The following is a 27690-nucleotide window of genomic DNA, read 5'->3' on the forward strand; positions in this document are numbered from 1 at the left end:
CTGAAAGCATATTAACAACGATGTACTTGTAACAACTTCCTCACATGAGCAAAAACACAAGAAGTATGGACTTCTTCCTTCTGTTGGCACTCTCAAGATAAATTTTGACACTGCATCACCCATGATTGGAGGATCTCCATATATATATATATATATATATATATATATATATATATGAGGAATGCTACAATGCATTATAGCAACCATCTACTCACCATCTCTTCATTTGCATTTTAATTTTTTCAATAAAAAAAAAAAGGGTAAAGAGAGAAGAAATGGTGGGTAGAATGCAAAAAAGCATTTTCCTATATATATATATATATATATATCCCATTTGTTGCATGCAAGATTCCTTTCCCCTCCCGCTTTTTAGTTATCACTTAAAAGAAAAGAAAAAATCATGGCTTTTCTTTTTAAGTTTGAGTTAGATTAGCTTTTCAAAAGTGAAGAGCCAAAGGTGGGAGAAGGTAATATTACTGACTGCGTACCTAACAAGACTCTTTTTCCTATATTTCGCTCTAGAATAGACAGTACTAGTGCAGCGTACACACCAAAGAAGGTTAAGACGGTGTTTGGCAAAATCCTCTATCTTTTTATTTTATTTTGATTTCTCTTAAAAATTAAAAACTTTTCCTAACTCTCAAAATGCTAGAATGGGGCCAACCCCATGGTAGATCGTACAATAGGGCTTCATTCCCTACCTCTTAGGGAGGGGGTATCTTTAAAGTTAAAAGTTAAAACACAACTCCCCCTTCCCTTTCTACTGTATTTGCTCAGGAAAAAAATAAAAAAGTAAAACAACCCCATCCCTACATCTTGACCTCTTATTTACAGGTCCATGTGAGCCTCCATTTTCTACTTCTGAGCAGATGTGAACCTCCCATATTTTGATACATTTGGAAATTCCATTACATTTCAGAGGGTGGGAACTTAGCAAATTTTGCCATTTTTTTTTAACAGGTTTCTTAGATTCACCTATAGACCGAACAATACCTCGGGTTTGTTCCCTACTAAAGTGAGAAGTTTACAAAGAGTAGAAGCCTAGTCAAGATCTACTAGACTAATCCCTAACCCAACACCTCACACCACTCAAAATATTGAACATTGAGTCGCATGCTTTTGGCCTGGGTGGCTGGCCCCAAGAGTATGTAGCACCCTCATGTTTTGAACATGGGATCACTAAGGAGCATACTCAGGATCTCAAGCTTTCGACCATCGGGCTAACCCTTGGGGTTAATTTTGCCATTTCCATTTCAGTTATTCCATCTAAAATTGAATAGTTGGTATTAACTCTATTAATGCTTAGCACTTAGGAGCCATGTTAAAAATATATATGTTTTATTATATTGAAAATAAAAAAGTACAAAAAATTACAAATGAGATCACGGTGGGTGGCTCTCACGAACAACTCCCAATAAAATGATGTTCATGTGACCGTCACAAACAAAATACATAATTCACATAATCACCTCAACACAAAGGTGGCTTGCATGCCATTGTAAGCTACTTCCACGGTAGGGGTGCCCGCCCCCCCCCCTTTGCCAAGGTGGAAGCGTGGCTCCACTCCTCTCCGTCACCTATTTTTACTCATTTTTCACTATGATAGAGTATATCGCCGAGTTCAAGAATAATAGTTACAATTTAAGACTATTATTAACTTACAGTTAAAGAATATTACTGAGTTACACTTAAAAGACTATTATTGCGTTATAGTTGAAGTCTATCTATAGTTAAAAACTATCACCTAGCTAATATAGCTAGAGTATAAATCAATTTGTATGCAACATGATTTTCCTATAAATAGGAGTATGTTATATTATAAAGAAAACCCATATTATCAGATCCATCCTGATAATACCCATTTTGTAGCCTCAAATTACAATGTGACACATCATCGATTTAAGAAAAATGCAAAAAATAAAAGTGAGAACATCCATACCAAATCAAAATGAAAAAGAGGAAAAAAAAAAAAAAAAAACCCTTGCCGGCGAGACCCAAGCCAAACCCACGCCGTGGGTCTCTTTGGACCCACGTCCCAGCCATGGGTCACCCTCTTCGGCCACTTTTTTGCCAAATTCAGCCTCAAAATCCGGTTATAATGCTTTAAAACTCGTTTCTAATGCTTCAAAACTCATTTTTGGATTATAAACTAAAACCTAAAAGGGGAAGGTGGTTAATCCTTTAAGGATTTTATCACCATAAAGGGATCTGCCAGAGAGGGTTGCCACCTATTGTGCCCCAGCCGTGGATGTTGCTACTGTGGCTACAGTGAATGTGGTGGGTGAATGGTGGGAGAGAAAGAGAAGAAGAGGAAATAAAATTTTATGTGAAGATAAACTAGAGAAGAAGAGAAAGTGGGAAAGAAATAAAAATCTAATGTTTTTGTTCCTATTCTAGCATGTGTAACTAGCTGATGTGTACACTTTCTATTGGACGCTGCAAAACATCACTTTTACAGATGGACTTGATAGAAGGTTTATCCTATTGTAGATATTACTCAGAGAAATAAGGTCTTAATGCAGTCTTAGAGCTTTATAACCGAACCACGTAAATCTTTGTATTACTATCTTATTATTTTCACATTATTATTATTATTTTTTAAATCTCATTTTTATTTTTTAATATAATAAAATATTAATTTTTTTAACATGTGAAATGTCATTGGAGTAATAAACTGTCCATTTCACTTTTTGCCTACGGGTATTGATAGAATTAATTTTAAATGGAAAGAATGATATTAGATTATTAGTTTAAAAAGTTAAAGGATAAATTGAAATTGCATGAAAATAGTAAAAAAAAAAAAAGAAAAAAAAAGGATAAAATATCGTGTATTTGAAAGAGCATCAAGTGCTGATATGTAGAGTCTCGCGAGTAGAGGAAAAAAATCAGGTAGAGAGAGAAGGGAAGACAGTACACTAATTGATGGGGAGAGAGAAAATGAAAGCTCAGAGTTTTAGGGAGAGAAAAGTTGTATATAGAAAGAAAGCAAGAGGGAGAGAAGACAGCACAAACAGCAACTTTGTCCTTGTCCTAGAGAGAGAAAGGGTCATAAGCATATATAAGAGAAAAAGAAAAAAGAAAAAAGTAAAACATTTTATAGACACTAAGAGATAGAGTGAAAGTGAGGGTTGTTGCAGTGATAGCTGCAAAGCGCACAGAAGAGAGGGAGAGAGAGAGAGAGAGGCAAAAAAGTAAAGTAGAAGAAGTAAAGAGAGGTCGGGAAACCCTAATCCTGGAAATGGTTCATTTTGCCACTCTCTGAAGACCACCAATAAGGCTATGTATTTTCCTCACTTTCTTGATGTAGAAATGATCAAAGAAAATACCATGTACTGTGGAAACATGTGGCGGAAAATCAAGCTCTAGAATTTGTTTTGCTCTCACATTTGGCTGCATATAAATTAAGCTTTTACTGTGTTGGATCTTTGTGCTAGGAGCTGAATATTAGGGTTTATTTGGGGTTTATGTGAAGTGGGGTTTGCTTGAAAAAGAGGTTTTTTTTTTTTTTTTGGGTGTTGTTTTTATTGGGTATCTGTGTTTTATTGCGCTTCTTCTTCTGCTGTTCTAAAGTTTGGGTTTTGTGTTTTTTGGATGAAGGCGTTACTTGTACTGATTTGATGGTTAAGTGATTGGAGGAGGTCTTTGATTTTATGATTTGAAGCAAAATTCAGTACGTGAAGAAAGGGGAAGAAGAAATAGTTTCTGAGTATCGTGTTTTCATCAAATTATCAACCTTTACCGGTTGAAAGACGAATTTGGGACAGCCGGTATTGATTGAGGTGGATTTAGACGCTTTGGTTTGACGTTGGATCTTTGCGCTGGAGCCGTTAGGATTACCGGGCACAATGTCTTCCTTGAGTAGGGAGTTGGTGTTTTTGATTTTGCAGTTCTTGGACGAGGAGAAATTCAAGGAAGCAGTTCATAAGTAAGTCCTGTATTCAGTATGTATGTTTGTTATTTCATAGTATCTGGTAGGTTGATGTGAAAACTTAGGAAAATAAAATACTTCAAAAATTAGCCAGGAAATCAAAAAAAAAAAAAAACGAAGGAAAAAGGTTATTTTTCTATTTTTGTATAAAAAATGAGCCAAATGTTTACTAAACTTAGCCATATTTAATTAATGAGGTAACATGTAGATTCACGAATTGCTTGTTTAGATTTTATGAGCACTTTTCTTGTATGTTACTGTCAAATTTGCATTGAGGTCGCTACAGATTACCTTAGCTTCTATTATTCTTTCTGCCTTTCTTTGGCAGCAAAATGGAGCATGAGAATATTTGGCTTGAACAGATTTTCGATGGACTGTTCTTTTATGTATGTGCTTGTAATGAGTTTCTCAACTTTTAGGTTAGAGCAAGAGTCTGGCTTCTTCTTCAATATGAAACATTTCGAGGAGCAGGTCCAGGCGGGGGAGTGGGATGAAGTGGAGCGCTACTTATGTGGCTTCACTAAGGCAGAAGACAATCGATATTCAATGAAGATTTTCTTTGAAATTAGGAAACAGAAGTACTTGGAAGCTCTTGATAGGTGAGCATTTAAAATCATTGGCATCAACATCCCTTATAAATTTCTAGGAGCTCTTTTAAATCATTACTGGTTCTCAGCTCACAAAGCATTGCTCAGTGTAATATCTGTTTTTTGCTCAGGCAGGATCGAGCAAAGGCTGTTGAGATTCTTGTCAAAGACCTTAAGGTTTTTGCGTCCTTTAATGAGGAACTTTTCAAGGAGATAACCCATTTACTTACTCTTGAAAACTTTAGGTACTCAACACTTGCTTCTTTTTTAATTTGAATGATCTGCTATATGGTTTGTCCTAATTTATATCTCCTCTTTCTTTTGCATCATCAGGCAAAATGAGCAGCTTTCCAAGTATGGAGACACAAAATCTGCTAGAAACATTATGCTCATAGAACTTAAAAAGCTTATTGAAGCAAACCCACTGTTTCGTGATAAGCTTGTGCTCCCAACCTTCAAGAGTTCACGACTAAGGACATTAATTAACCAGAGGTTATTCCCACATTTCCCTAGTTAGATATACTATGCAACTATGTTGTCAATGACTCATTTGAAATTCTGGTTACTAACTGGTGTTTGTGTGTGTATAAGCACTTGTTATGTTTCTAGCTGGTTAGTTATCAGAAAAATTAATTCAAAAAAATGTAGATTTGTAACTTGATTTCCCCTAAAGATTGACTAATTTCTCTATTTGAAAATTTCAGTCTAAATTGGCAGCATCAGCTTTGCAAGAATCCTCGTCCGAACCCCGATATTAAAACACTCTTTATAGATCATTCTTGCAATCCAACTAGTAATGGAGCTCGTCCTCCTCCCACAAACAGTCCTCTGATGGGACCAATGCCTAAGGCTGGGGCATTTCCCCCCCTTGGTGCCCATGGTGTAAGCATTTTCCATCTATTTTCTTGCTAGAAGAAAGGGGGGGAGAACACCAGCAGCATTCAGAAAATAATTCTTGCAATGCCTCTTATTGTGCAGCCTTTTCAGCCTGTTGTTTCCCCATCTCCTGGTGCTATTGCTGGGTGGATGTCTGGCACCAATCCTTCTTTACCACATGCTGCTGTAGCAGCAGGGTCACCCGGTCTTATGCAGCCTTCTAGTGCAGGTAAGGGTGTTTGGAATGTTTCTTAGTGATTTTATCTCTCCTTTGGCATAGTTGACTGTAGAATTACTTGCTTTTAGTGATTTTATTATGATGTATACAGCTGCATTCTTGAAACACCCAAGGACCCCCACTGGTGTAACTCGCATGGATTATCAATCTGCTGATTCTGAGCATGTGATAAAGCGTATTCGTACAGGCCAGTCTGACGAGGTGTGGATGAATAAGACAGTTTATCAAGCTCAATTTTTGTGCTTTTTAACTATATTAAGTACTGCTTGGCCTTCTTGTAGGAATATTATATTTGTTGTCCTATTCATTTTCGCTTATAAAAAGTATATGCTCACCTATGTTGTCTATAGGTGTCCTTTTCTGGTGTAATGCATACACCTACTGTCTCTTCACAAGATGACCTTCCTAAAGCTGTTGTACGGACCCTCAATCAAGGATCTAATGTCATGAGCATGGACTTCCATCCAAAGCAACACACTATTCTTCTAGGTTTGTAGTAGAATTTTTATGTTTTTCTTCACCAAATATTTAATGCTCATTTATCAAATTTATCTATTATTTATTTTTAGTTGGGACAAATGTTGGTGACATTAGCATTTGGGAAGTTGGATCCCGGGAGAGGTTGGCACATAAACCTTTCAAGGTTTGGGAAATCTCAAATGCTTCTATGGCTTTGCAGGTATTGTTTTCTTATCTTTTTTGGAGGTGAAATAGATTTCAAATTGCCCTTTATGATTCTTTTGTGAAAGTTGACAATGAGGGATAGCCCTCCCCTAAGCACATAAACCCTCTAATACTTTTTTTGATAAGTAAAGCATTTCATTAAAAATGCAAAGGAGCATAATTCTAGTACACATGAAGTATACAAAAGAAACCCCTTTAATGAGTAAAAGAAGAACAATAATCCACAAAATAAAAAAAATATTGGAAAATTGTGAGATATTATAAGCCCCTGTCCATATATAGAGCAATTTGACCAAGACATTTTTTAGCTATGACACCAAAGTCTTGCGATCTTCAAAACACCTTGCATTTTGCTCTTTCCATATACACCACATTAAGCACAAATGTGACATCCTCCAAACTTCTAAGATAGAGCAACTTCCCAACTGACCTCTCCAACAACTCTTATCACCTTTCTAGGCATGACCCATTCTACTCAAAAAGGCTAAAAATCGAAATCCATAATTCTCTTGCCACTACACAATAGAGAAGAAGATGATTAATGGACTCCCTACTCCTTTACACATGTTGCACCAATCAACGACAATAGCTTCTCTATTTCTCAGGTTATCCATGGTCAGAATCCTCCCAAGAGCCACTGTCCACACAAAGAGACTCACTCTCGTTGGAACCTTGACTCTCCAAATGGTCTTCCAATCACCAAAACCCTCACCACCTTGTCTCACTCCTAGAGTATACAACACATTAAAAAAAGTCACCAATTCTACCTCCCAATCTTGCACATGTATGATAATAGATAAATTCCATTGAATATTTCCATTAGCAAACTGCAAATGTATGCCTTTTGGCATTGCCAATAATACCCTTGTGAAGACTTATTTTTTGAAAATGCCCCTTCCCTTCCAGAGCATCCACGTATGACCGGTGTTTGTGCTCCACTGTCCGCAGCAACCCTAGATTAGAATCAGACACCTCACCAATCCACTCCTGACAACACCTTTCTACTCAAAGTACATCACCACCCACCTCATTTGAGAGATGCAATTGCCCCACCCACTGCCCTCCATCGCCGTATTCAGAAAGCTCCATAAACCTTCCATGATTTTTCTCTCGTCTTTGGACAATGTACGATGTACCTCCAATTCGAAAGGTCTTACATAAGTCTCTCAAATTATCTCCTTCAATCGAGTCTTCCACCATAGTCATCAACAAAACCACTGTCGGTTTGCCCAAAACCACCGCTCAGAAGATACTTTTACTCTCGACTAGTCGATACCATCATTTCCAATCTGAGACCTAATCTCATAAGACTTTGCTTCCAACTAAAAATATCCCAAGTAACCCATCGCTAAATTCATGTATTATTTTAAGAGCCTTGTTTCAAATTAAGGATTGAGGATACAAAAACTGCAGGCTTACCCTCTAATACTAGTGAAGTTGGGATTTAGTTTCAACTCCTTTGGTGCAATAACAAGTGATTTTACCAACAGGCAAGCTAGCACCACCTTATATGCTATTTGTAGTGTAAGCATTAACCCCAAAAGGGGTTGGCCCAAGTGGTGAAGGCCTTGGTCTTGGAGGCTTGCTCCCATGAAGGTCCAAGGTTCAATACCTCTTGGGGGCAAACAATCCCTTGGGGCCACAACCTCTGGTGAAAAGCCAGCAATTTACCTAGTTCCGTTTAGGGAAACTCCCGAGAGTGCGGTGTATGGGACCGATGTTTACTTTGCAGGAGTGGGTCTGAAGGGCCCTGTCTTGTAGAGGTTCCCCGATATCAAAAAAAACAAGAGTATAAGAATTAAGAATTAGAAATAGCAAGTAACTTTCCTTTCAAATTAATCTTGTTTATGCTACCAGACTGCATTGCTCAATGATGCTGCGCTATCGGTGAATCGATGTGTTTGGGGGCCAGACGGAGTTATGCTTGGTATGTAGATACTTTGTGGCTCATGATTTTTATATCCTTATTTGTTAGATCAAATTGTTGTGCATTTAATTTTGTGTTCGGCATCTTTTAGGTGTTGCATTCTCAAAACATATTGTCCAAATATATACATATAATCCAACTGGAGAACTAAGACATCATTTGGAGGTAAGCCCCCTGCCCTGGATATTATGTTCTCCCCTGGCTATGAAAAGGTGCTGTGAATTGATTATCTCATCTTTTAGATTGATGCTCACATTGGTGGTGTTAATGACATTGCATTTGCTCATCCCAACAAGCAACTATGTATTGTCACATGTGGTGATGATAAGATGATTAAGGTATGGGCTAAGAACTTGATGTTTCCTATAAAGAAGAAAGTTAGGTATCCGTATTATAATATTCGATACGGCAGGTATGGGATGCTGTAGCTGGATGTAGACAGTACACTTTTGAAGGCCATGAAGCTCCTGTATATTCAGTCTGTCCTCATTACAAAGAAAATATCCAAGTAATTTCATTTATAATTTCATTGTTAGCTTTCTACTTGTTTAGCATTTTAATGAGCTGAATTGTGATGAAGAGTGCACTTTCTCTGTAATACATTGGCAGCTTGGAAAGATCAGATAGTATCCATTATCCAGAAATCTTATATTTTCCAACTTACTTATATCTTCTGCTAATTTCTGTCCTTATGTGCAGTTTATTTTCTCTACTTCCATTGATGGGAAAATCAAAGCTTGGCTATATGATTGCTCAAGATCTAGAGTGGATTATGACGCACCTGGACTATGGTGCACCATGATGGCATATAGTGCTGATGGAACCAGGTAAAGCTTGCCAGCTAGAAGATTATAAAGGGCTAATATTTGTTTAACATCTTTCTCCATTTTTGTATCTCGAGTTCTCTATATTTATGGTTTGAAATAGCTGAAAACATAAACCGCACAAAAACCCTTTCAGCTCATTTTCCAGCACGGGCTGCAAAGGATTATGCAGCTTATTTTCCGGGTTCTTCTGTTTTATTTAATTTTGGTATTGATCACTTGATTTGGTTATCATTATTACTATAACCAGTGCCATCACTGAGATTAATTATAACTACTATTTTTTCTTGCAGGCTCTTCTCATGTGGAACAAGTAAAGAAGGTGAATCACATCTAGTTGAGTGGAATGAGAGCGAAGGAGCTATAAAACGGACATATTCTGGTTTCAGGAAGCGCTCCTTAGGTGTTGTCCAGTTTGACACAACCAGGAACCGATTCTTAGCTGCTGGTGATGCCTTTCAAATTAAGTTTTGGGATATGGACAATACAAATATGTTGATAGCTGTTGATGCAGATGGAGGATTGCTTGTTAGTTTTCTGTTACCTTTTCATTTAACTACTGGTACTCAAATTGAAGGATGGAGTAGTCACAGGTCATTCTATTCTTCTCTTGCAGGCTAGTTCTAGACTTAGATTCAACAAGGAGGGGTCGTTGTTGGCAGTCACGACTAGTGACAATGGAATCAAGATTTTAGCCAACAATGATGGTGTGTGCTTGATAAGAATGTTGGAGAGCAGGGCTATTGATAAAAATCAAGGCCCTTCTGAACCCATCAACTCTAAGGTAGTCCGGTGCTTTTGTTTGTTGAGAAATATTTAGTATATTGCAACAATTTCATGTTGCCTGGCACAAAGTAATGCCATCAAGAAGACTTTCTTTTTCGATAAGTAAAGTAAAGGAGAAACTTCACACACACCTCCTAACTTGTCACTTGTTTTTTTTTTTGCCCCTTTTGTTTTTGTTTTTAATGAAGAGTAAATTTGTATTTTCATAAATTTTACAAGGGTATAATAGACATTTCACCTGTTTGCCATTTTGATTTAACCCTAAACCCTAACGGTTGGGGTGAAATTTAAAGGGGCTGAAAAATGAGATTCCGACATTGCAACTTTTGATAATTTGAGGTTAACATTGCAAAGATAATGACACTTTAGGGGGGCTAAGTGAAGTTTTCCCTAAGGTAAATTTATTAAAAAGGCAAGGGGTGAAATCCAAGTAAAATACCACTTTGAGTTGTCACATGTGAATCCTGATAGGTCTGTTAATCAATTGAACCTCGAAAACTCAGAAGATCAAAGTTTTGTTGACAATAGCTAATTGAGATGGGCTATCTCCATTTCTGAGTTGTAGGATGGAGTTTCCTCATACAGAAATCCCCTAAATAATAAGTTTCCCACTATTTGAAATGTTTTGATTTTGATTGGGTGAGAAGTTTGGAGTTGACCACAAGTAAAAAAAAAAAAAAATAGTGTTGATTACTGTCATATGCTTTGTGATACCATTCCATCAACCTTGAATTTCATTTTGTGGATTGTATTCCAAGATAAAACCAATCTCAATGTACTAGCTGTTGAAAATGATATTTAGGAGCGCAACCATGCTGCCTGCTGTTGAAGGCAAAAAAAAAAAATCATGATGATTGCTTCACCAGAGCTGTGGGATGTACTTAGCTATACTGTTAAGTCAAAATATGTTTGGGTTGCAGGCTTGTGATGTTGCCCTGCATAATATTACTTCGAGTTAGACTAATTAGTTACAACTTCTTTTATGATAAGTAATTGAGACATATGATTAGAAGCATAAGGCGCCCCCTAAGTACACATGAAGTATATAAAAAGAAGCACTTAGCTATAAATTGGGTACAGTTTTAAGAGATAAACTCTATTCTTAGAAACTTCTTTTCACTTATAACTTAGCTCTACTCTCTCACATGGGGATAGCTTAAACGGTATTTAGTTTTCCTGCTGTTATGTGGCTGACGAAATTTGAATGATTGAGTGATAATAGCTGTAAACTATGATTTTTTACTTTTGATGGGTTGACTATATCTATCCGATATGAGTATTTGTAGCTTTTACCGAAAGCAAATGTTATGCATGTTGGATCTTTGATATATATCCTTCCACATGGCTTAATTACAATTTTGGTGTGGAGGCCTTTATTGGTCTCGACAGATTTGAAGAGTAATTGTTTTGTACTGCACGGGATTTGTTTGTTACTTTGTATTTGTTCTGCCTTTAGGAAGGCCAATTAATTTATACAATGCTAAATGAATTCATTTATGTAGCTGGTGTCTTCTCCTATTTCTTTATGATTTTACTCTTGCAAGATTTTACTATAAATTTACTTTCCTAGTTTGCTATTGAGGTTTCGGAACACAATCTCTTAAGTGCATTTTTTTTGCAGCCCCTACTTGGTAACTCTTTAGGTCCATTTACAAATGTTTCTCCTGCTGCTGCTCCAATAGTGGACCGTCCTGATAGAACCCCTCCTGCTGTATCCATCAGTAATCTTGTAAGTCTATCTTTTTCAGTTGGATACAATTGTTTGTGCTACCTAGTTTTGAGGTTTTCATAGGACATTGCTGCAGGGTACCATGGACAGCAGCAGGCTACTTGATGTGAAACCACGGATCTCAGATGATGCAGGCAAGATTTTGAGCTGGAAAATATCTGATGTTGTGGACACATCTCATCTCAAGGTTCTACGATTGCCCGACCCTGTAACAGCAGGCAAGGTAGGTGGTTTGAGAATGTATGGTCATAAGTTGCCTGGTGCGACTCATTTACTGTATGCCATATATATATATATTTTAAATTTTATTATTATTTTTATCTTATGGTAGTTATGTAATTTATTTAATAAAGAAACTACATTCATTTAATATGTTGGACGTGTCATGGGAAGAAACTTGGTAATGCTGATGATTGTCAAGTGCTGAAGTTGTTTGTTGAAAGCTTGTGTCTGCATGTTGGTGATAGCATATTCTTGAAAAATGCTTGTAGGAATGGCATTTTGCAGTATGTCTAACTACCAAAGAACTGTCAATCCGCGCTGCCTCCAACCATGAACCCCAGGTTGTTTAATGTGAGGACACCCAATAGCATATAACTGGAGTGATTGATAAAATGCACTGGTTAATTGTGAGAGTATTAATTAAGACATACAATACGAAGACATGGAAAGGAAATATAGATAATTTTGAAGGATTAGGCTTTGGAGTTTGGATCTTGATATGAATTATAAAATTATTCACTTTGTCCCACATTCCCTTTTTGGGTTCTTCATTAATTTTTGTCCATTCTTAAAAGTCGAAGTGCAAGTTTTTATATCCCTAAAATGGGCATTGACATTTGATTGTTGACATGTTAAAGAAACAGAATTTTAATTTGAAATAAGGGCAATACTGGAAGAAAATACATGGTAGATGGATAGAAAAGCAATTAATGCCTTTCAAATGTATACTTTTTCAAGGTAGAAATATTTTGAGGGAGGGAGTATACAAATAAGTGACTAAATGAATTATTTAATCTGGGTTAAAGTTAATTGTCGGCATTATAGTTGGTATAAAAGCATGCTTATTATATTGAGGGAACACATTCTTCTACTTTATGGAGGTGTCCTTTCTTCAAAAGTAACCCGTAATGTCATATATTCATACTAGGAAAAGATAACTATTTAAGGAGTTACCTAGTTTAACTTATCCGGTGCATATTAGATTTCAGAAATGGGCTCCCATGTGTAGGCCGTAGGTCAGTTTATCAAGATAAAAAGCAAAACATAATGAAATTTTGTGTGGGTTATATTATCAATTAATATCTTTATTCACCCCATGACACACATAATTATAAGAATATATGGCAACAACGCATATGAATTGAGAGACATGTATTTAAATTGCTCTTATGATCACCCTGATCCATTAACGAACTTGGATGACAATAGGTTTAAATCCAAAAATTTGGCTTTGCCAAGGCACTTCATGGAGAAGAGAACATGTCCTACAGAATTGGTTTTGATTTTAGGCATGATAGGTGTGGCCTGGGTGCGACCTTGTACTGGCTGATACACTGCTATGCCAAAAGATGATGTGTAATGGGATCTTAAGGAATTTATAAAACATTAAAAAACTTATGTTGAAATAAAGAAATGAATTGGAATAAGTTTATTATGAAGATATTTGATAAAAAAAAGTTTACTGCATCTGCTACTGGCTTGATTGGATATACTAAAATTTGATTCTATGCTAAAGATTTATTGCTAGTTTAAAAAACTAAATATTTGTCATTACTTTCAGAAGTTCATTTCAATTATTCATTTAATCAATTGAAAGAGAAGAAATAATTCGAAGAAAATTTACCAAATTCTTCTAGACTCTTCAACAAGGTATTTGTCAATAATTACTAGTCCCGGTGATGCAATCTAATACATCAAATGTCACCTTATACTTGAGATAACTGGTCAAGACCTTGATTTCTCCTAACGCATATTCTGGAATCTACCTATGCAAATCTGTGTGTGTCCAATTACTTTAAAATTTAAATTTAGTTGTCTTACCTTAGACTGCCCAATCCGGATTGAAGCCTTGCCCTTCTTTGGAAAGTGTAAAATGCTTTGATGACAACCTTGTGCCTTGTAAGTTCTTGATCATTTCTTATGGCCTACAAGGATTTTTACGTATTTTGACTTTACTAGTACAGTAAGCAATCCAATCTTTGACAAATATGACCTTCAGCAACTGTGCTTACTACTAATGTAGTGTTTTCCCCTTCATTTCCAATACAGTTTTGACACGCAATAAGCTTATTGAATTGTTCAACTAACAGTTTTAGAACAAATATCTAGTAACAATAATGATTCTTTACATTTGATCAGATCTCATTCATTTGATTTCCAATTTTATGTACTTTGTCGTTCGGTGGTAAGAGAGATATTAATGAAATAGGTTGTAGACTAAGCTATTTAGGAAAAGCATTAACCTCAGAAGGTGGAAAAAGAGAGCAGGGTCCATTTGATTGTCCTTCTGATGACACTGCACTTTCTACATGTACTTAATATAGACTACTTGTTCACGTTTAGAGATGTTCATGTAAAAGCCATAAACTTAAATCATGATGATAACGATAACCTGAGAGTGGTACTAAGAGTCCATAATCATTTATTGATTTGGTTTATAATATTTTTAGATGTACAAAGTAAAATACATGTTCTATTTGTAGTTCCTATGTTGTTAGAATAAGAATTCACAAATTTCAGGTTGTGCGACTGATCTACACTAACAATGGCCTTGCTCTGTTGGCCCTTGCTTCCAATGCTGTTCACAAACTTTGGAAATGGCAACGTAGTGACAGGAATCCTCTGGGAAAGGTTTGCGTTCTACCTAAAAGAATTTCTTTCTCATATGTTTATGGTGTTTCTAATGGCTAATGTGGTGACAGGAATCCAATGGGAAAGGTTTGCTTTCTATCTAAAAGAATTTCTTCCTCATATGTTTATGGTGTTTCTAATGGCTAATGTAGTGAAAGGCATCTACTGGGAAAGGTTTGCTTTCTATATGTGCATTGTGGTGTTTCTAATGGCTCTTCACCTTGGAAATATTCAGGCTACTGCATATGTTGTGCCGCAGTTGTGGCAGCCTCCTAATGGAACTCTTATGAGTAATGATGTAAATGAAAATAAACCAGCTGAAGAGTCAGCTTCATGTATTGCTCTATCTAAAAATGATTCTTATGTCATGTCTGCATCTGGTGGGAAGGTCTCTTTGTTCAACATGATGACATTTAAGGTTTGTTAATGCTGCTTTTGCTTGTTTCCTGATTGGAAAATCTACAGTTTCTTTTTTGTTCTTCGCCAATTTTAATTTCAGGCTGTCTACTATGCAATCAAATTCTTTTAACAACTCCACATTTACCACATTAACCTGGTAACTGCTGTTCAGGTCATGGCTACATTTATGTCCCCACCTCCTGCGGCCACTTTTTTGGCATTCCACCCTCAAGATAATAATATCATTGCTGTAGGAATGGAGGATTCTTCTATTCAAATATATAATGTCAGAGTTGATGAGGTGAGACAGCTCTTTTGTTTTTATCATTCTTACTGTTAGCCTCTATTTTTTTAGTAATTCATGTTTGATTAGTTACAATTTTATTGTTTCATTTAGGGGAATAATTATATGGTTCATTCATTGCTAGTGTTAATGCCTACTCATCCTTTCAAAGTCATGCCATTGTTACTTTGAGTTTTAGAAGTTTCGAGATCAACTAATTGTGCATTACTTTATTTTGATGCCATTGTCGCCTATCTGCAAAAGTACATGACATCATTGAGTTTATCAGATTGTTTATGCAAGTTATAAAGTTCACTTTGGACTTCAGAATCTTTATCTGTATAAGTGCATGGAATTTGTGGTTTCTTGTCACTTTCTTTTGGTCTTTAAACTTATATTCATGAAGGAAATGTGATCATTTATGGCTAAACACTAATTATTAGGAAAAGGTCAAGTCTTATGGATGTTCCGTTATAATGGAAAGAAGGTTTTAATCTATGACCATAAGAACTGTTATAATCATATAAGCATCCACCACTTAAGACCCCTAAGCCATCTTAGTGGGCATCTGAATATAGAAATATACTTAAAGCTTGAGGATTGTTTGCAGGTTAAAACCAAACTCAAGGGTCACCAGAATCGGATTACAGGGCTTGCATTTTCGCAAACCTTAAATGCTCTGGTTTCTTCAGGAGCTGATGCACAGGTTAATGGCTGATTGTATTTATATTTCAGTATTTTGATACATTTTACAACGTGAATTCTTGGCTGAGCAGTCTAACTTTCAGTATTTTAATGTAAAAGGTTATCTAGATCTCCGCTTCAGTATAGCTGCTTATCTTTCTCCTTTAGTGATTATTTATCAAGATGTTCTTGCTCTTTTTGCCCCTAATTCCTAGGTGGCTTCTCTTGTATACTTCCTGTGTACATGAGGCGCCTTACGTTTTTAATGATACTTTGATTAATTAATTAATTAATTATATATATATAACCCAGTCACCTTGGGCTGGAAATTTCTTGTTGATAGTTTTCCTGTGCTTCTGAACCCTACATGCTTCTCTCCCTGTTTCTTGTTTGTTCGTGAGTTCCCAATCTTTTGGTAGATGTATCTTCAAGAATGAATTTATTCGCTTCCTCTTCCTTGGATTGATGCTTAAATTAAATGTAGGGGAAACTTTACGTAACCCACCTGAATTGTCATCAATATCCCTCCTAAAGTTCAATTTCTCTCAATTTAGTGTATCCATCTTTCAATTGTTTGCAATCTCACATTTCTGTTAGCTTTTCCCAAAATACCCTCATTTGTTTTAGGGAAAAAATAAGAAAAAAATTTGCAAAGATTAAGGCGTTGGTCCGAATTTAATAGTATTTGCAAAAATACCCATGCTCCAATCTTTGAAAAGGAATTTAAATATTTTTTCTAAAAAAGGGGGAATATTTTGGAATCTTGTTGGGATTTAACGGAAAAGCCTAACGGAAGGGTGATATTGAAAAAAATTAAAAGTTTGATACACTAAATTGAGAAGTTTTGAACTTTAGGGGGAACATTGCAAAATGGGTGACAATTCAGAGAGGGTAAATGAAGTTTTCCCTTAAATATATTAAAATGTGTAAAACATTTGTTGAAATCAGAGTTCCTTATTTCTTTGAACTTGGTAGATGTACTTCATATTGTTCAATTTGATTTGGCCTAATACCTTCAACCCAATCTTGACGCATCCTTGACTTGCTTGAAGAAATCAAATCATGGTTGAGTGTGATTTATGCTGTCGGGTTGGGTTGGGCTTTTGTGCTTGGATTGGCCCTTAACATAAGTCAACTTGCCTGAGTTACAGCCAATGCAGCATTAGGTGTTTGCATATCTTAGGTATAGTTGCGCTTTTAATAAATTTGCTTTACTCAAAAAAAAAAAAAAAAATTCTTTCTCCTGGGTAGGCCAACATGTGATATGTGAGGAGATGGAGAACCCATCTAAGCTTGGTGTCTTACCCTTGCCATACAGACGTGTTTAGTTTTCTTTTTCCAAAATACAAACCGCATACCTTAAAGTTTGAGATGATGCTGTAGTTACTCTTCTCAAATTTCATTTTAAGCATTCTATGCCCCACTTGAAGAGAGCACACCTGTCTGAAGATTTCAATATGTCATTTTAGATATCCAGGTTTTTAAGATATGAAAGGGAGAAGAAAAATTATAAACTAATGTCAATTTCCTGTGGAGTTAGAAAGAAATGATTGGAACTTTGAGGACTGTGAGTGGACATTGGTGGAATTAAAAGCTTTTTTCTTTAAGACACTTTGCCAATGGGCTGCTGCCTTTGATTTTAATATTTTTCAAGTTTTTTCTAGATCTTTTCTTTTCTAGTTAGGTGCCTCTCTTCCTGTGTCATTGGAGTGCGCCTTTTTAATGAACGTGTGATTACTTATAAAAACAGGAGTTATGCAAGAGAACCTTACTACAGTAAGTGCTGAGTGGTGAGATTGTACACAACTTCTCTCACAAGTGCGGTGGAGTTGTCCGTGTCCTAACCTAATTTCATATTGAATTAACTCTTTGAATATAACATTGACATGAGATGTGTGCTGCTGAGGTTGAATGATCCTCAGGTAAACCTCGCTGTATGTTTGCCACAAGGAATCAACGTTCCCTTCTTTTTTTTTTTTGCTTTTTTTAAAGTAGTAGAACTTTATTAAAAATAAAGAGATAAGTACAATAGGGGAAAACCCGAAATTCCCTACCGAAACTTGTAACCAGAGGTTCTGAAGGCCTAGAAAATTGTGAGTAAAGTTTTGTTGCCTATCAAACCGAAACACGGCCTATAATAATGACTGAATGCTTTTGGGTTTGACTGATTAGGATGAGTTGCTGTTACTAGTTCTCCTTTGCATTATAAGTTGCTTGATGATTGGTGTCTTACTTTTGATCAATTGAGTTTCAGTTATGTGTATGGAGCATTGATGTGTGGGAGAAGAAGAACTCAAGGTTCATTCAAGCACCAGCTGGTCGCCAATCCCCACTGCTTGGAGAAACTAAAGTTCAGTTTCATAATGATCAAGCGCATCTGCTGGTTGTACATGAAAGTCAAATTGCGGTCTATGACAGCAAGCTTGAATGCTTGCTCTCAGTAAGTTTTTCACCTTACTGTCCTTGTCTCATATTTAATAAGGTTATATGAGATAAATTTTCCCAGTTTGTTAGATTTGAGGTGGGGGTTGGGTCAAAGGTTTGTTTTTGGCATGATGTTTTGGCTCAAATCTAACAAACTGGGAAAACTTATCCCACCAGTGCTCTTCTATGGGAAAATTATTCTTTGGTTTGCAAAAGAATGTAGGGCGATGTATCTTCCATTTTAACATTTGGGGAAATAAATAATAGACATGATTTGTGAGGTTATAACTGTTAAAAAGAGGCGTGCAGTAAGTTGATCAATTTACAAAATTTACAGATGACGAGATTATATCCTCTTAAAATATGTTGGCTATATGAATTTTGTAGGCATATCGTTGAGTTTGATTTCTTGATAATCAAAGTTTAATTGAAGTCAATATGGAATGGTTTTTTTAGAGCTGTTTTGCCAATCCATGTTCTTGCAGTGGTCATGGTCTCCAAAAGAGACACTTACTGCTCCCATCTCAAGTGCAATATATTCATGTGATGGTTTACTGGTTTATGCTTCTTTCTATGATGGTGCTGTTGGAGTTTTTTATGCGGATAGCTTAAGGATCCGATGTCGAATAGCACCTTCTGCTTATATACCATCCTTCGCTGCTAGGTGAGCAAACGATAAAGCTTGCCATTTAGTGATTCAAGTTGAAATCAGATTCCTATGTTTCTATGTAATCACCATACTTTGATGTATTAAAAGCTTGAAGTGTAGTGCATTATTTATTGACAAAAATCTTCTGGTGCAGCAACCCGGTTTATCCTTTGGTCGTCGCTGCTCATCCATCAGAGCCTAACCAGATCGCACTTGGCATGAGCGACGGCGCAGTACACGTAGTAGAGCCATTTGATGTAGAGCAAAAATGGGGTGGCCCATCCTCTCAAGATAATGGATCAATACCTTCAAATTCATCAAATCCTTCCCCGAGTGGTCAAGCATCAGAGCTTCCCCCTAGGTGATGGGGGCATAGATAAGCATGTGCAACCACAAGGAAGTATAGAGTGTTTGTGAATTTTACTCATTACAAATTTCATATTTTGCCCTAAGCCATTGCTTTCTATCGCGGCTTTATAAAATATTTGTTGTAAATTCATTTTGTTTAATTTAGCTAATATAAATTTGTTTGGAGGAAATTTAATGTTGCTGTTGTTTAGCTAAACTGGAAAACACACAGCAAGCCCATTTGCCTTCCACCACACTTTAAAAAGCATTTGGAGACATTAGGTGAGAAGGAGATTGTGAACAAGGCGGTGATCTAACCGCTGTTACTGAGACACACTGTTCATCCAATTTCAACAAACGAAAGCTCTTGAAGTAGATTGCCTTGTGAAGAAATGTTTTTGGATGAATGAATTTTCACTAAAAATTATTGAAGTATAAGAAAAGGTCCCAACCCGGTTGGGACCGGTGACCTTGATCTGCAGTCAAATGCCCTTCTTAGCTTATGAAGAAACTGGCTAAGTGAGAATCCCATCCTTCCATCGTGAATTAGGACTTCAGGGTTATATTTGCCCCAGTAAAAATTTGAATAATTTGTGCGTAAAATATGCAAGGCATTGAGATTTAGATAACTATTTTTTATTGAGTTCGTGCAGCTCTTTACTGTACAAAAGATGAAGGGAAAGGTTTGATTATTTTACTAATTTAGGCAAATGCTCATACACCCTTATTGTTCCAATTAATAGGATGTCTGAATATGAATATAGGTGCAGTTGCGTCAAGCAACATAGGTCTGTGGGAATAATATGGAGGAAAATAAGCGACAAGAGAGGCAGAGATAGAAGAATCTTCTGGAGGGGTGATAAGGTGGGTAGCTATTAACTGTTCACGAACTGCTTTTGAAAGCGGTTAGAAAAAACTATTAACCATCTAGGTGATAACGGTTAGCTGTTTTAAATTTTGAAAAATTGCTAACAGCAAACCGCTTTATATATATATATATATATATATATATATATATATATATGTATGAAATGACGTAATTTTTGCGGTGGTCATGGTCATTTTTGTCCAGATATTTTCGTATTATTATAGAAACAACTAAGTTTTGATTTTTTTTTAGAAAGCGATTATTAGAGTTATTAACTGCTAACAATCGGTTAATCGTCTAGGTGATTAGTAGAAATTACTAATCGCCTAGGCGGTTATCGGTTTTAGCCAATGACCACTAATCATAATTGTCTTTTCACATTTAGTTAAAATAAATTGGGATGCTATTTTTGATAAATTGGACAAGGTGGGTGTGGGCGTGATAGCCAGAGACGTTGAGGGGTTCGTATCGGCAACTATGTGAACCACAATGCCTTTATTACTGACCTAACTGTAGCTGATGCAGTGGCGTTATGAAAAGTAATAGAATTTTTGATAGACCCGAGGCTCTAACAAGTAATTGTAGAGGGTGAAGCATTGAAAATTGTGCATGCTTTGCAACATGAGTGCTCTTGTTTGAGTCGGTATGACCAATTGATCAATGATATACGAGCTATGTTAAATGGTCTTCAATCATGATTTATATGATATATTAGAAGGAGAGCAAATGAAGCAGCTCACTGTTTAGCAAATGCAACTATTCAACAATCTTTAAATGAAATAGCTCACTATTTAGCGAAAGTAACTATTCAACAATCTTTAGACCAAGTGTGGATGGAGAATAGTCAATTTTTTTTATCCAAAGTATTGTACTTGCTATTCAAGATGTTTCAGTTTGATTTAATAAAAGCGTGAATTTTTCTCTTAAAAAAAAAAAAAAAATGCAAGTTTAGATATTTCTCCTAAAGAGTACTATTATCAGTAAAAAGTTCCATATATATTGTGAAAATGCACCCTTGTTTTGTTAGTTACATGGTCCATGAGTTGATTGGTTCAAATGGGTTTTGTTTTATTTTGCAAATTACATTCTATTCCATCTTATTTTTTGATCATTTAGTGTTTGATATCTGTCTAATTTTGAACTTCATGTTTCTAGGACTTCTACTTGGATGCTTTGTATATGTTCTGTAGATATCTTAATTTTGAACTTCATACTTGTTGAGAAAGCAAACTATAACTTAAATGTATATAATAAAACTCTATTAAATGCATGGCATGTATTTCCAAAAAATCAAAAGGATGAGAAGCTAATAAAGGAGGTCCAATCAACCAGTGAGGGAGCACCATGCTACAAGTGAAATTCAACACATTTCAGCTTCACAAATTATTCCTATTTATTACTGTGAGAAAAACATCATCCCACTTGAAGAAAAAGACAAGTTAAATATAACAGAATTGTAGAAGAGAAGTTGTATTTTTGATCTATTTAACTGTATAACATAATGGCATATTTATAGTTGAGTGATGTCAGAAGAAAAAAGAAAATACAATAATTATAGAATCACAAAATATTTATAGCATATTTACAATAGTTAATATTGTAGCAATTATTACCATAATTTGTGGAGAATATTTTCATGATATATTGAGATTATTATGAAAATACCCAAAGGCCTCGATCATTTGAAGTTGTACGAGGAACACACTTCGCTAATGAGTATATAATATTGGATGTTATTAAAAAGAGTGACGCTAGAAACCATATTTTTATCTCATCACCGTTATCTCATAATTCTTTTGACGTAGTAGTGCCCTTCAAACATTGTTAAAAAAGAAAAAACAAAATTGAAGGGCTGATTGATACTGCCAACAAGCGCAAAATTATATGTTTTTATGGTATAACCCATTTGAAATTAATTTTTTACACCCTATTTTTTTATTTTTATTTTTTACCCGCCCCCCTACATAATTGTCTAGATCTGCCCCTAACCACCATAGCAGTAGAGTAAAATAGTAGTGAGATAAAAGTAAAGTTTATAACATTATTCTTTTTAATAAATTTTGCCCCTTGTTATTAAAAGTGCATATATATGAAAATCAACCGATGATAGTTTAATAGTGGGATTAAAAAAAAAAATTGAATAAGGAAATGGTTACAGTAAATGATCATTCTCATTCTTGATCCAAAAGGAAGAGAGAAATGGCGATCCTAAAAACTAAAATTGGGTGGGCTCCCCAACAACAAACTCAAAACAAACTAAAATAGAGCAAAAATAATTACAAACGGTAAGAAATGGGTCAAACAAGTGACCCAGTCCTCTCAAGGGGCCGAACAAAGCGGTTACTCCTTTGCAAGCTTCAATAGCTGATCAAATATCTCGGTCGTGCATGCAAGCATGATGGGTCCTTCAATCTTTGGTTCAAGCTCTTGTGGCTCTGCCTGCACAATCAAATCTTGGAAACTTGGAAGAGAAAGATACTTCAACGGAACTTCGTATCTCTTTTGCTCTTCTCCCACGTACACAGCTACATAACCTTTTCGAACTTTTCGGGTCCTGGAGCTCATCATCTTTTCCGACTCAACAAGTTGCTCGTATGACTTCTTTGAATGGCTAAGACATAGTTTTTTCCCAAGCGTGCAGATTTTCCTCCTAACAAAGTTTTTCAAATGCATTCTTCTTCTTCTTGTTCTTCTTCCTCTCCTTCTCCTCCTGGTTCTTCTTCTTCTTCTTCTTCTTCTTGGAGCGAGAGAGAGAGAGAGAGAGAGAGAAAGAGTTTGAGATGTTGAATGGGGAGTGTTAATTATAAAGGTGACAAGTATATATCGTGTAAAGAATTTTATAAGTTGCCCTTTAAAAGCACTTGGCGGAATTAGGTTTTGACAGGTGGCTTTCATTTGCTAGATCGAAAATCTCGTAAAATTTATACATGACGTGGCAAATAAATATGACATACTTAAAATACGTCATTGCTGGTGTGACACGAGGGTAATTAATCATTGGTTCCACTCTCGGTCTCTAAAAAAGGAAACATGTTGTTTGCGTTTTCAATTGATCAATTCTAATTTTATTTATTTATTTCTTTGTTTGTTTTTATTTAATTTTTAATTTTTTTTAATTGTTTAGAGTTGAAAGCTAGTGAGTTCCCTTCAAAAGCAATTTACAATTTTTGATATTCACACTTATTGTTGTCAATTTATACTTTATTCATGATGGCATGCTTGACTAGGATTAGCAATTCTTTCTTGTGGTATATCATATGGTAGCATGCTACACATACTCCCATTCTCTTATTCTTACTCTCACACACGCTTAGGTAGCAACCACTCTTATTATTTGATTTAATTAAGATGAATTATTATTAAATTTTGATCTAATAGTGAGAGTGAGGGCCACCTAAAGGTGTGTGAGAGTGGGAGTAAAAAAATGTGAATATGTGTAACATTATTCTTTTTCTTTTTGTAAGCAAGTAAATTCATTTCTAAGAAAAACATAAGTACAAAAGAGATATGGAGACCATGGTAAAGAAAATCACAATTAAGAGTCATTGTCATTTGTTAATGTGGAAATAGCATAGGTAGACTCCCACAAGTGAGAAGTCGACCGAGGCCAAAGTGATGGATAGGGATAGAATGCAGTGCGTCCGAGGTAGCTTGGCCATCCAACGTGGGTTAGTCATATGAAATAAACTTTTAAAAGAAGAATCTCATTTCCTTACATAATTTTTTCATACTTCTAAGTGGCTTTTAAAACTACCAATGAATATAAAATTGATCTTTATTGGATTTTGATATTGTCATAATAAAATGACAGCATCTGATGGTATGGCAGAATGATAAAATTCCAATAAATTCAGCTTTTGCCTTTATATGGAACTTTGGTACCATAAAGAAGGCATACAAATGAACTAGAAATTGATAAAATTGTGCTACATAGTATTGATAAGCACGCTTGATCACTCTCATAATCCACACCCATCAACAAAACATTGGATGAGCCAACATTATTACAAAACTTGAATCAATAGCCCACATACTGACCAAAAAAAAATAGATCCTACAAAATTCTGGTACTTATTTGAGCAGGAAAAGGAACAAAAATAAGGCAAACCAAGGTTTAAACCCTCCCACATCATTGGCCCATCTCAACCGGAATTTGGATAAAAGAAACAATACCCAAGGATAGGATAGTTTCATTCTCTTAAAACACTTCTCTCCCCTTCGGCATAGAGGTATTTCATCTTCCTTTCTCAGACTCCACCATCCATACAGTTCTCTGGCAATGGTTTCAAGGCAACTCTTTTCTTCCCATCATGCTCCTGCTCATCAATGAACCAAAAACAGTTGGTAGAGTATAACACAGTATTAACTCTTACAATTACCAGCTAATAAAGGTGTGTGTGTGTGAGAGAGAGAGAGAGAATAGGCTCACCTTAGTGGTACTTTTATCCTTATTGTTCTTTCTGTCGTGTGTAATTTGCAATTCCATCTTCACCTTCTTCCTGAGCTGCCTTAAACTCATTCCTGCGAACATTGCCAGCATGTTATCCCCATCAATTGAACTCACTCCTGTGTACATTTCCAGTATGCTATCCCCATCAACTGTGTTCTCGTCTTGCTTCGCCTTATCCTTTTCGAGCTCCAGTTTCCCATTTCCATTGTCAAGGTCTTCATCATCATCGTCTGAAACATCAATGATCTTCTGAATCGATTCTTCTATAGCAGAAGATTTTTTTTGTGTCAACTGAGTTGGACGAGGAAACTGGCCCGAGATCTGGTCAGCTGCAAATGGTTGACATGGAGTTTTGCAAGTGACTTCGCTGCCAGAAATTAGATGACTCATTTTCTTCACAGAAGTTGGAGTCTTGTCCAAAGATTCATGTGCTGGCATTACACAGACACCTTCAACCATAACATGGTCATCATTCAGGCTTTCTTCATCAGCAGAGTCAACAGACTCTATTTCCGAGTGTTCAGCAATAAAGCTTTCAGAACCTGAATCGTTGCCAATAGTAGTATTAGACTTGTTAACAAGTTGATCCGATTCTTCTATTTTGCTCTCCAACTTCTCAAAACCAGCCATCTGGTCTTCAGGAAGAACTGGAGCCTCTGGATCCTTTTCATCTGTTTCTGCATCATCATCACTCTTATTTTCTTGACTCTCGGGTGAACTTGCATCTGACTCGTCGTCTTCATCAGACTCCCAGTCAGTGGAGTATTCCGATTCAGAATCATGACTGCCAAGGTCATCATCCACCACCACATTCATGTGAGAATCTTTGCTTGCCTGGTCTTGAACGTCGGAGGAACTCTGACTCTGTAAATTGGGCTCAAGAGATTCTTCTACACTATCGCAATCAATACCATGTTCTGGCAACATAAATTGAGAAGCAACAACATCATGGTCCTTAACCTCAGCAAAAACATCAGTGGATGCTTTAATTGCCAAAGAATCTTCAACGCCTGTATCTTGCACAGTAACTGAAACATCAGCAGGTCCTGCGAGGGGGATCAACATCAAATTCATAGAACTCAACAGAAGCACAGAAATGTTGATGACAAGAACCACTATATGAATTAAAATTACAAAGATACTGATCACATTTAAAAACACTAACAGAGTAAAACTCACCCTTCTCTACAGTTTCATCACCCACATCTATTGCTTCATCTACTGCCTCTGGAACTTTAAAAACGCCAAAATTATCAGATATCTCAGAACCCAGAGCCTGTTCTGACTTCAAAACATTTATGTCATACCCATCATCACTCTTGTCCTCTTTAACACCAAATTTCAATTCTCTCTCAGTCTCTAGTGATCCAATTGTTTTCGTATTCGATAAAACTTCGGAATCATCGGTTTTCTCTGAACCTTCCTCTTCTGACATTGTCTGCGTACTAGTTCCTGAGATCAAAATATAAACAATGTCAGTGAATATCACATCACCTTCATACCATTTTAATTTCTCGTGAAAATGTAAATATAATATAATATTCCTTATTCAGAAAAGCAAATACACATGTCACACAAGTACATATGCTGAGAAAATTTCTCATATAACAGTTAGAGAAGCGAAATGTGTAAATCCTAGTACCCAAACACATACCTTGGATATTCTTTTCAACTTCAACAGAAACCTCAGATGTCTCCGAACTATTACCCATCTCTTCAAACAAATCACGATCGATCTTTATAGGTTCTGCACTTCCATTCTCCATCATGCTCAACTTAGCCATATTGTTCTCCAACAGCCTCACCGACCGCCTTGTACTATACACTCGCTGCACCGAATTCACCTCCTTTTGTGTCTCCAGCTTCCTGCGAGCCGAAGCGACTGGGGGTCGTCCGCGGCTGCTTGGCACGGCACTCCTTCCTTGAGCCTCTTTCTTCTTATCCTCTTCGTCTTCCTTCATCTGGGTCTCAATGTTTCTGCGAGACGAAGCCGCCACCGATGCTCTTCTGCTGCCGCTCGGCGCTGCTGGGGTTATAGGCACATTGACATCTTTGTTTTCTTGATCGATGTCTTCGGCGGTTCTTCCTCTTGTCCCACGACGAGTGCGACTCAAGGGTTGTGTGCTTTTAGGTTCGTCTTTGATGGGTTTTCTGCGAGTCGAGGTTCTGCAGGCAGTGCGAGGAATATCTGGCGATCCGTTCAGAGCTTCCTCCACAGGTTTTGAGAGATCGGAATCGGATGGATTCAAGAATTCTTCGAGCCCTTCGACCTGACACATCGATTTGGATTGAATGATAAATATTGAAAGAAAAAATAACAAACTAAGGATTTACAGGGAGATTGAATCGAATCAATGGAAAAGAATGCTAGGAAATTTCTCGTTTCTTTAACTATAGAGGATTATAAAGGGTTCATTTTTTTATTTTTTTTTGGTCTTTTTCCTTTTCTAGACCTTTCTGTTTCTGCAAGTTCTGCGAAAGATAGACCCGTTTACAATAAATCGAAATCTGTAGAACTCAATAGCTACGTTTGGTTCCAAACAAAATGGCATGAAAATTCACAAACTTTAACAAACAGAGAATAGCGAAAGATCTAAAATCTGAACATAACACTCCAGTTGATACATCAAATTCAAGAAACAAGAGACTATGAAGAAAAATATGAAATAGGGTACTATAAAGATAAATAAAAATAAAATAAAAAGAAAAGAAAGAAAGATCCAAATGTGCATTTCTTTTCGTATGATTTTGTTAGCGAACAAACTGATTATGATGAACATAAAGTTATAGAAATGCAAACTTATATTTAATTTTTCCTACAATTTCTCAGCAAACAAACAGAAAAGAAAGAAGGATGTAAAATGGGTATTGAAGAGTCGAGGAAAAAGATTACATGTTGAAGAGCCTTGAGAGCATCAGCCATAGCTACGTTAGTCATGTTGGCTGGGATCTTGTTATTCTTGCAGAGAGCCTGGAGCTCCCTCCTTGCCAGGCTGTGGAAATCCATCGCTCAAAATTCACAAAACAACAACAATAAAACGAGAAAGAAATTGAGAAACTGTTCGCTTGAAATGTTCAAAACAAGGTATTTTTGGTTGTGCAAGATTTGGATGCAAAGGAAGAGAAAGTGGAGGAGGCGGTGAGTGAGAGAGG

At 36.3% G+C, this 27690-nt stretch overlaps 2 protein-coding genes across 3 annotated transcripts; one reads left to right on the forward strand and one right to left on the reverse strand.

Annotated features, from left to right (window-relative positions):
- Positions 1-2943: 2943 nt before the first annotated feature.
- LOC132190354 (protein TOPLESS-RELATED PROTEIN 2) lies at positions 2944-19415 on the forward strand. Its single transcript, XM_059605327.2, has 26 exons — positions 2944-3281; positions 3598-3925; positions 4348-4527; positions 4647-4760; positions 4849-5007; positions 5220-5397; positions 5494-5620; positions 5721-5830; positions 5980-6118; positions 6199-6308; positions 8171-8240; positions 8332-8405; positions 8483-8578; positions 8653-8748; positions 8940-9067; positions 9358-9592; positions 9681-9848; positions 11472-11579; positions 11656-11802; positions 14322-14432; positions 14668-14850; positions 15004-15132; positions 15725-15820; positions 18053-18238; positions 18708-18886; positions 19026-19415. Exons 2-26 carry the CDS (start codon positions 3846-3848, stop codon positions 19234-19236), a joined length of 3414 nt encoding a protein of 1137 aa, XP_059461310.1. The 5' UTR covers positions 2944-3281; positions 3598-3845; the 3' UTR covers positions 19237-19415.
- A 4572-nt stretch (positions 19416-23987) lies between these two features.
- Positions 23988-27668, reverse strand: LOC132189087 (uncharacterized). Of its 2 annotated transcripts, none has more exons than XM_059603606.2 (5): positions 27431-27668; positions 26192-26807; positions 25717-25989; positions 24517-25565; positions 23988-24403 (listed from the first exon to the last, which is right to left on the reverse strand). In XM_059603606.2, exons 1-5 carry the CDS (start codon positions 27542-27544, stop codon positions 24335-24337), a joined length of 2121 nt encoding a protein of 706 aa, XP_059459589.2. In that variant the 5' UTR covers positions 27545-27668; the 3' UTR covers positions 23988-24334. The 2 variants fall into 2 exon arrangements, with proteins under 2 accessions (XP_059459589.2, XP_059459581.2); XM_059603598.2 differs by having other exon boundaries at positions 24517-25583.
- Between the last annotated feature and the right edge of the window lie 22 nt (positions 27669-27690).

Source organism: Corylus avellana, chromosome 2 (assembly GCF_965113065.1).
Source record: "Corylus avellana chromosome 2, dhCorAvel1.hap1.2, whole genome shotgun sequence".
NCBI classification, from domain to species: domain Eukaryota; kingdom Viridiplantae; phylum Streptophyta; class Magnoliopsida; order Fagales; family Betulaceae; genus Corylus; species Corylus avellana.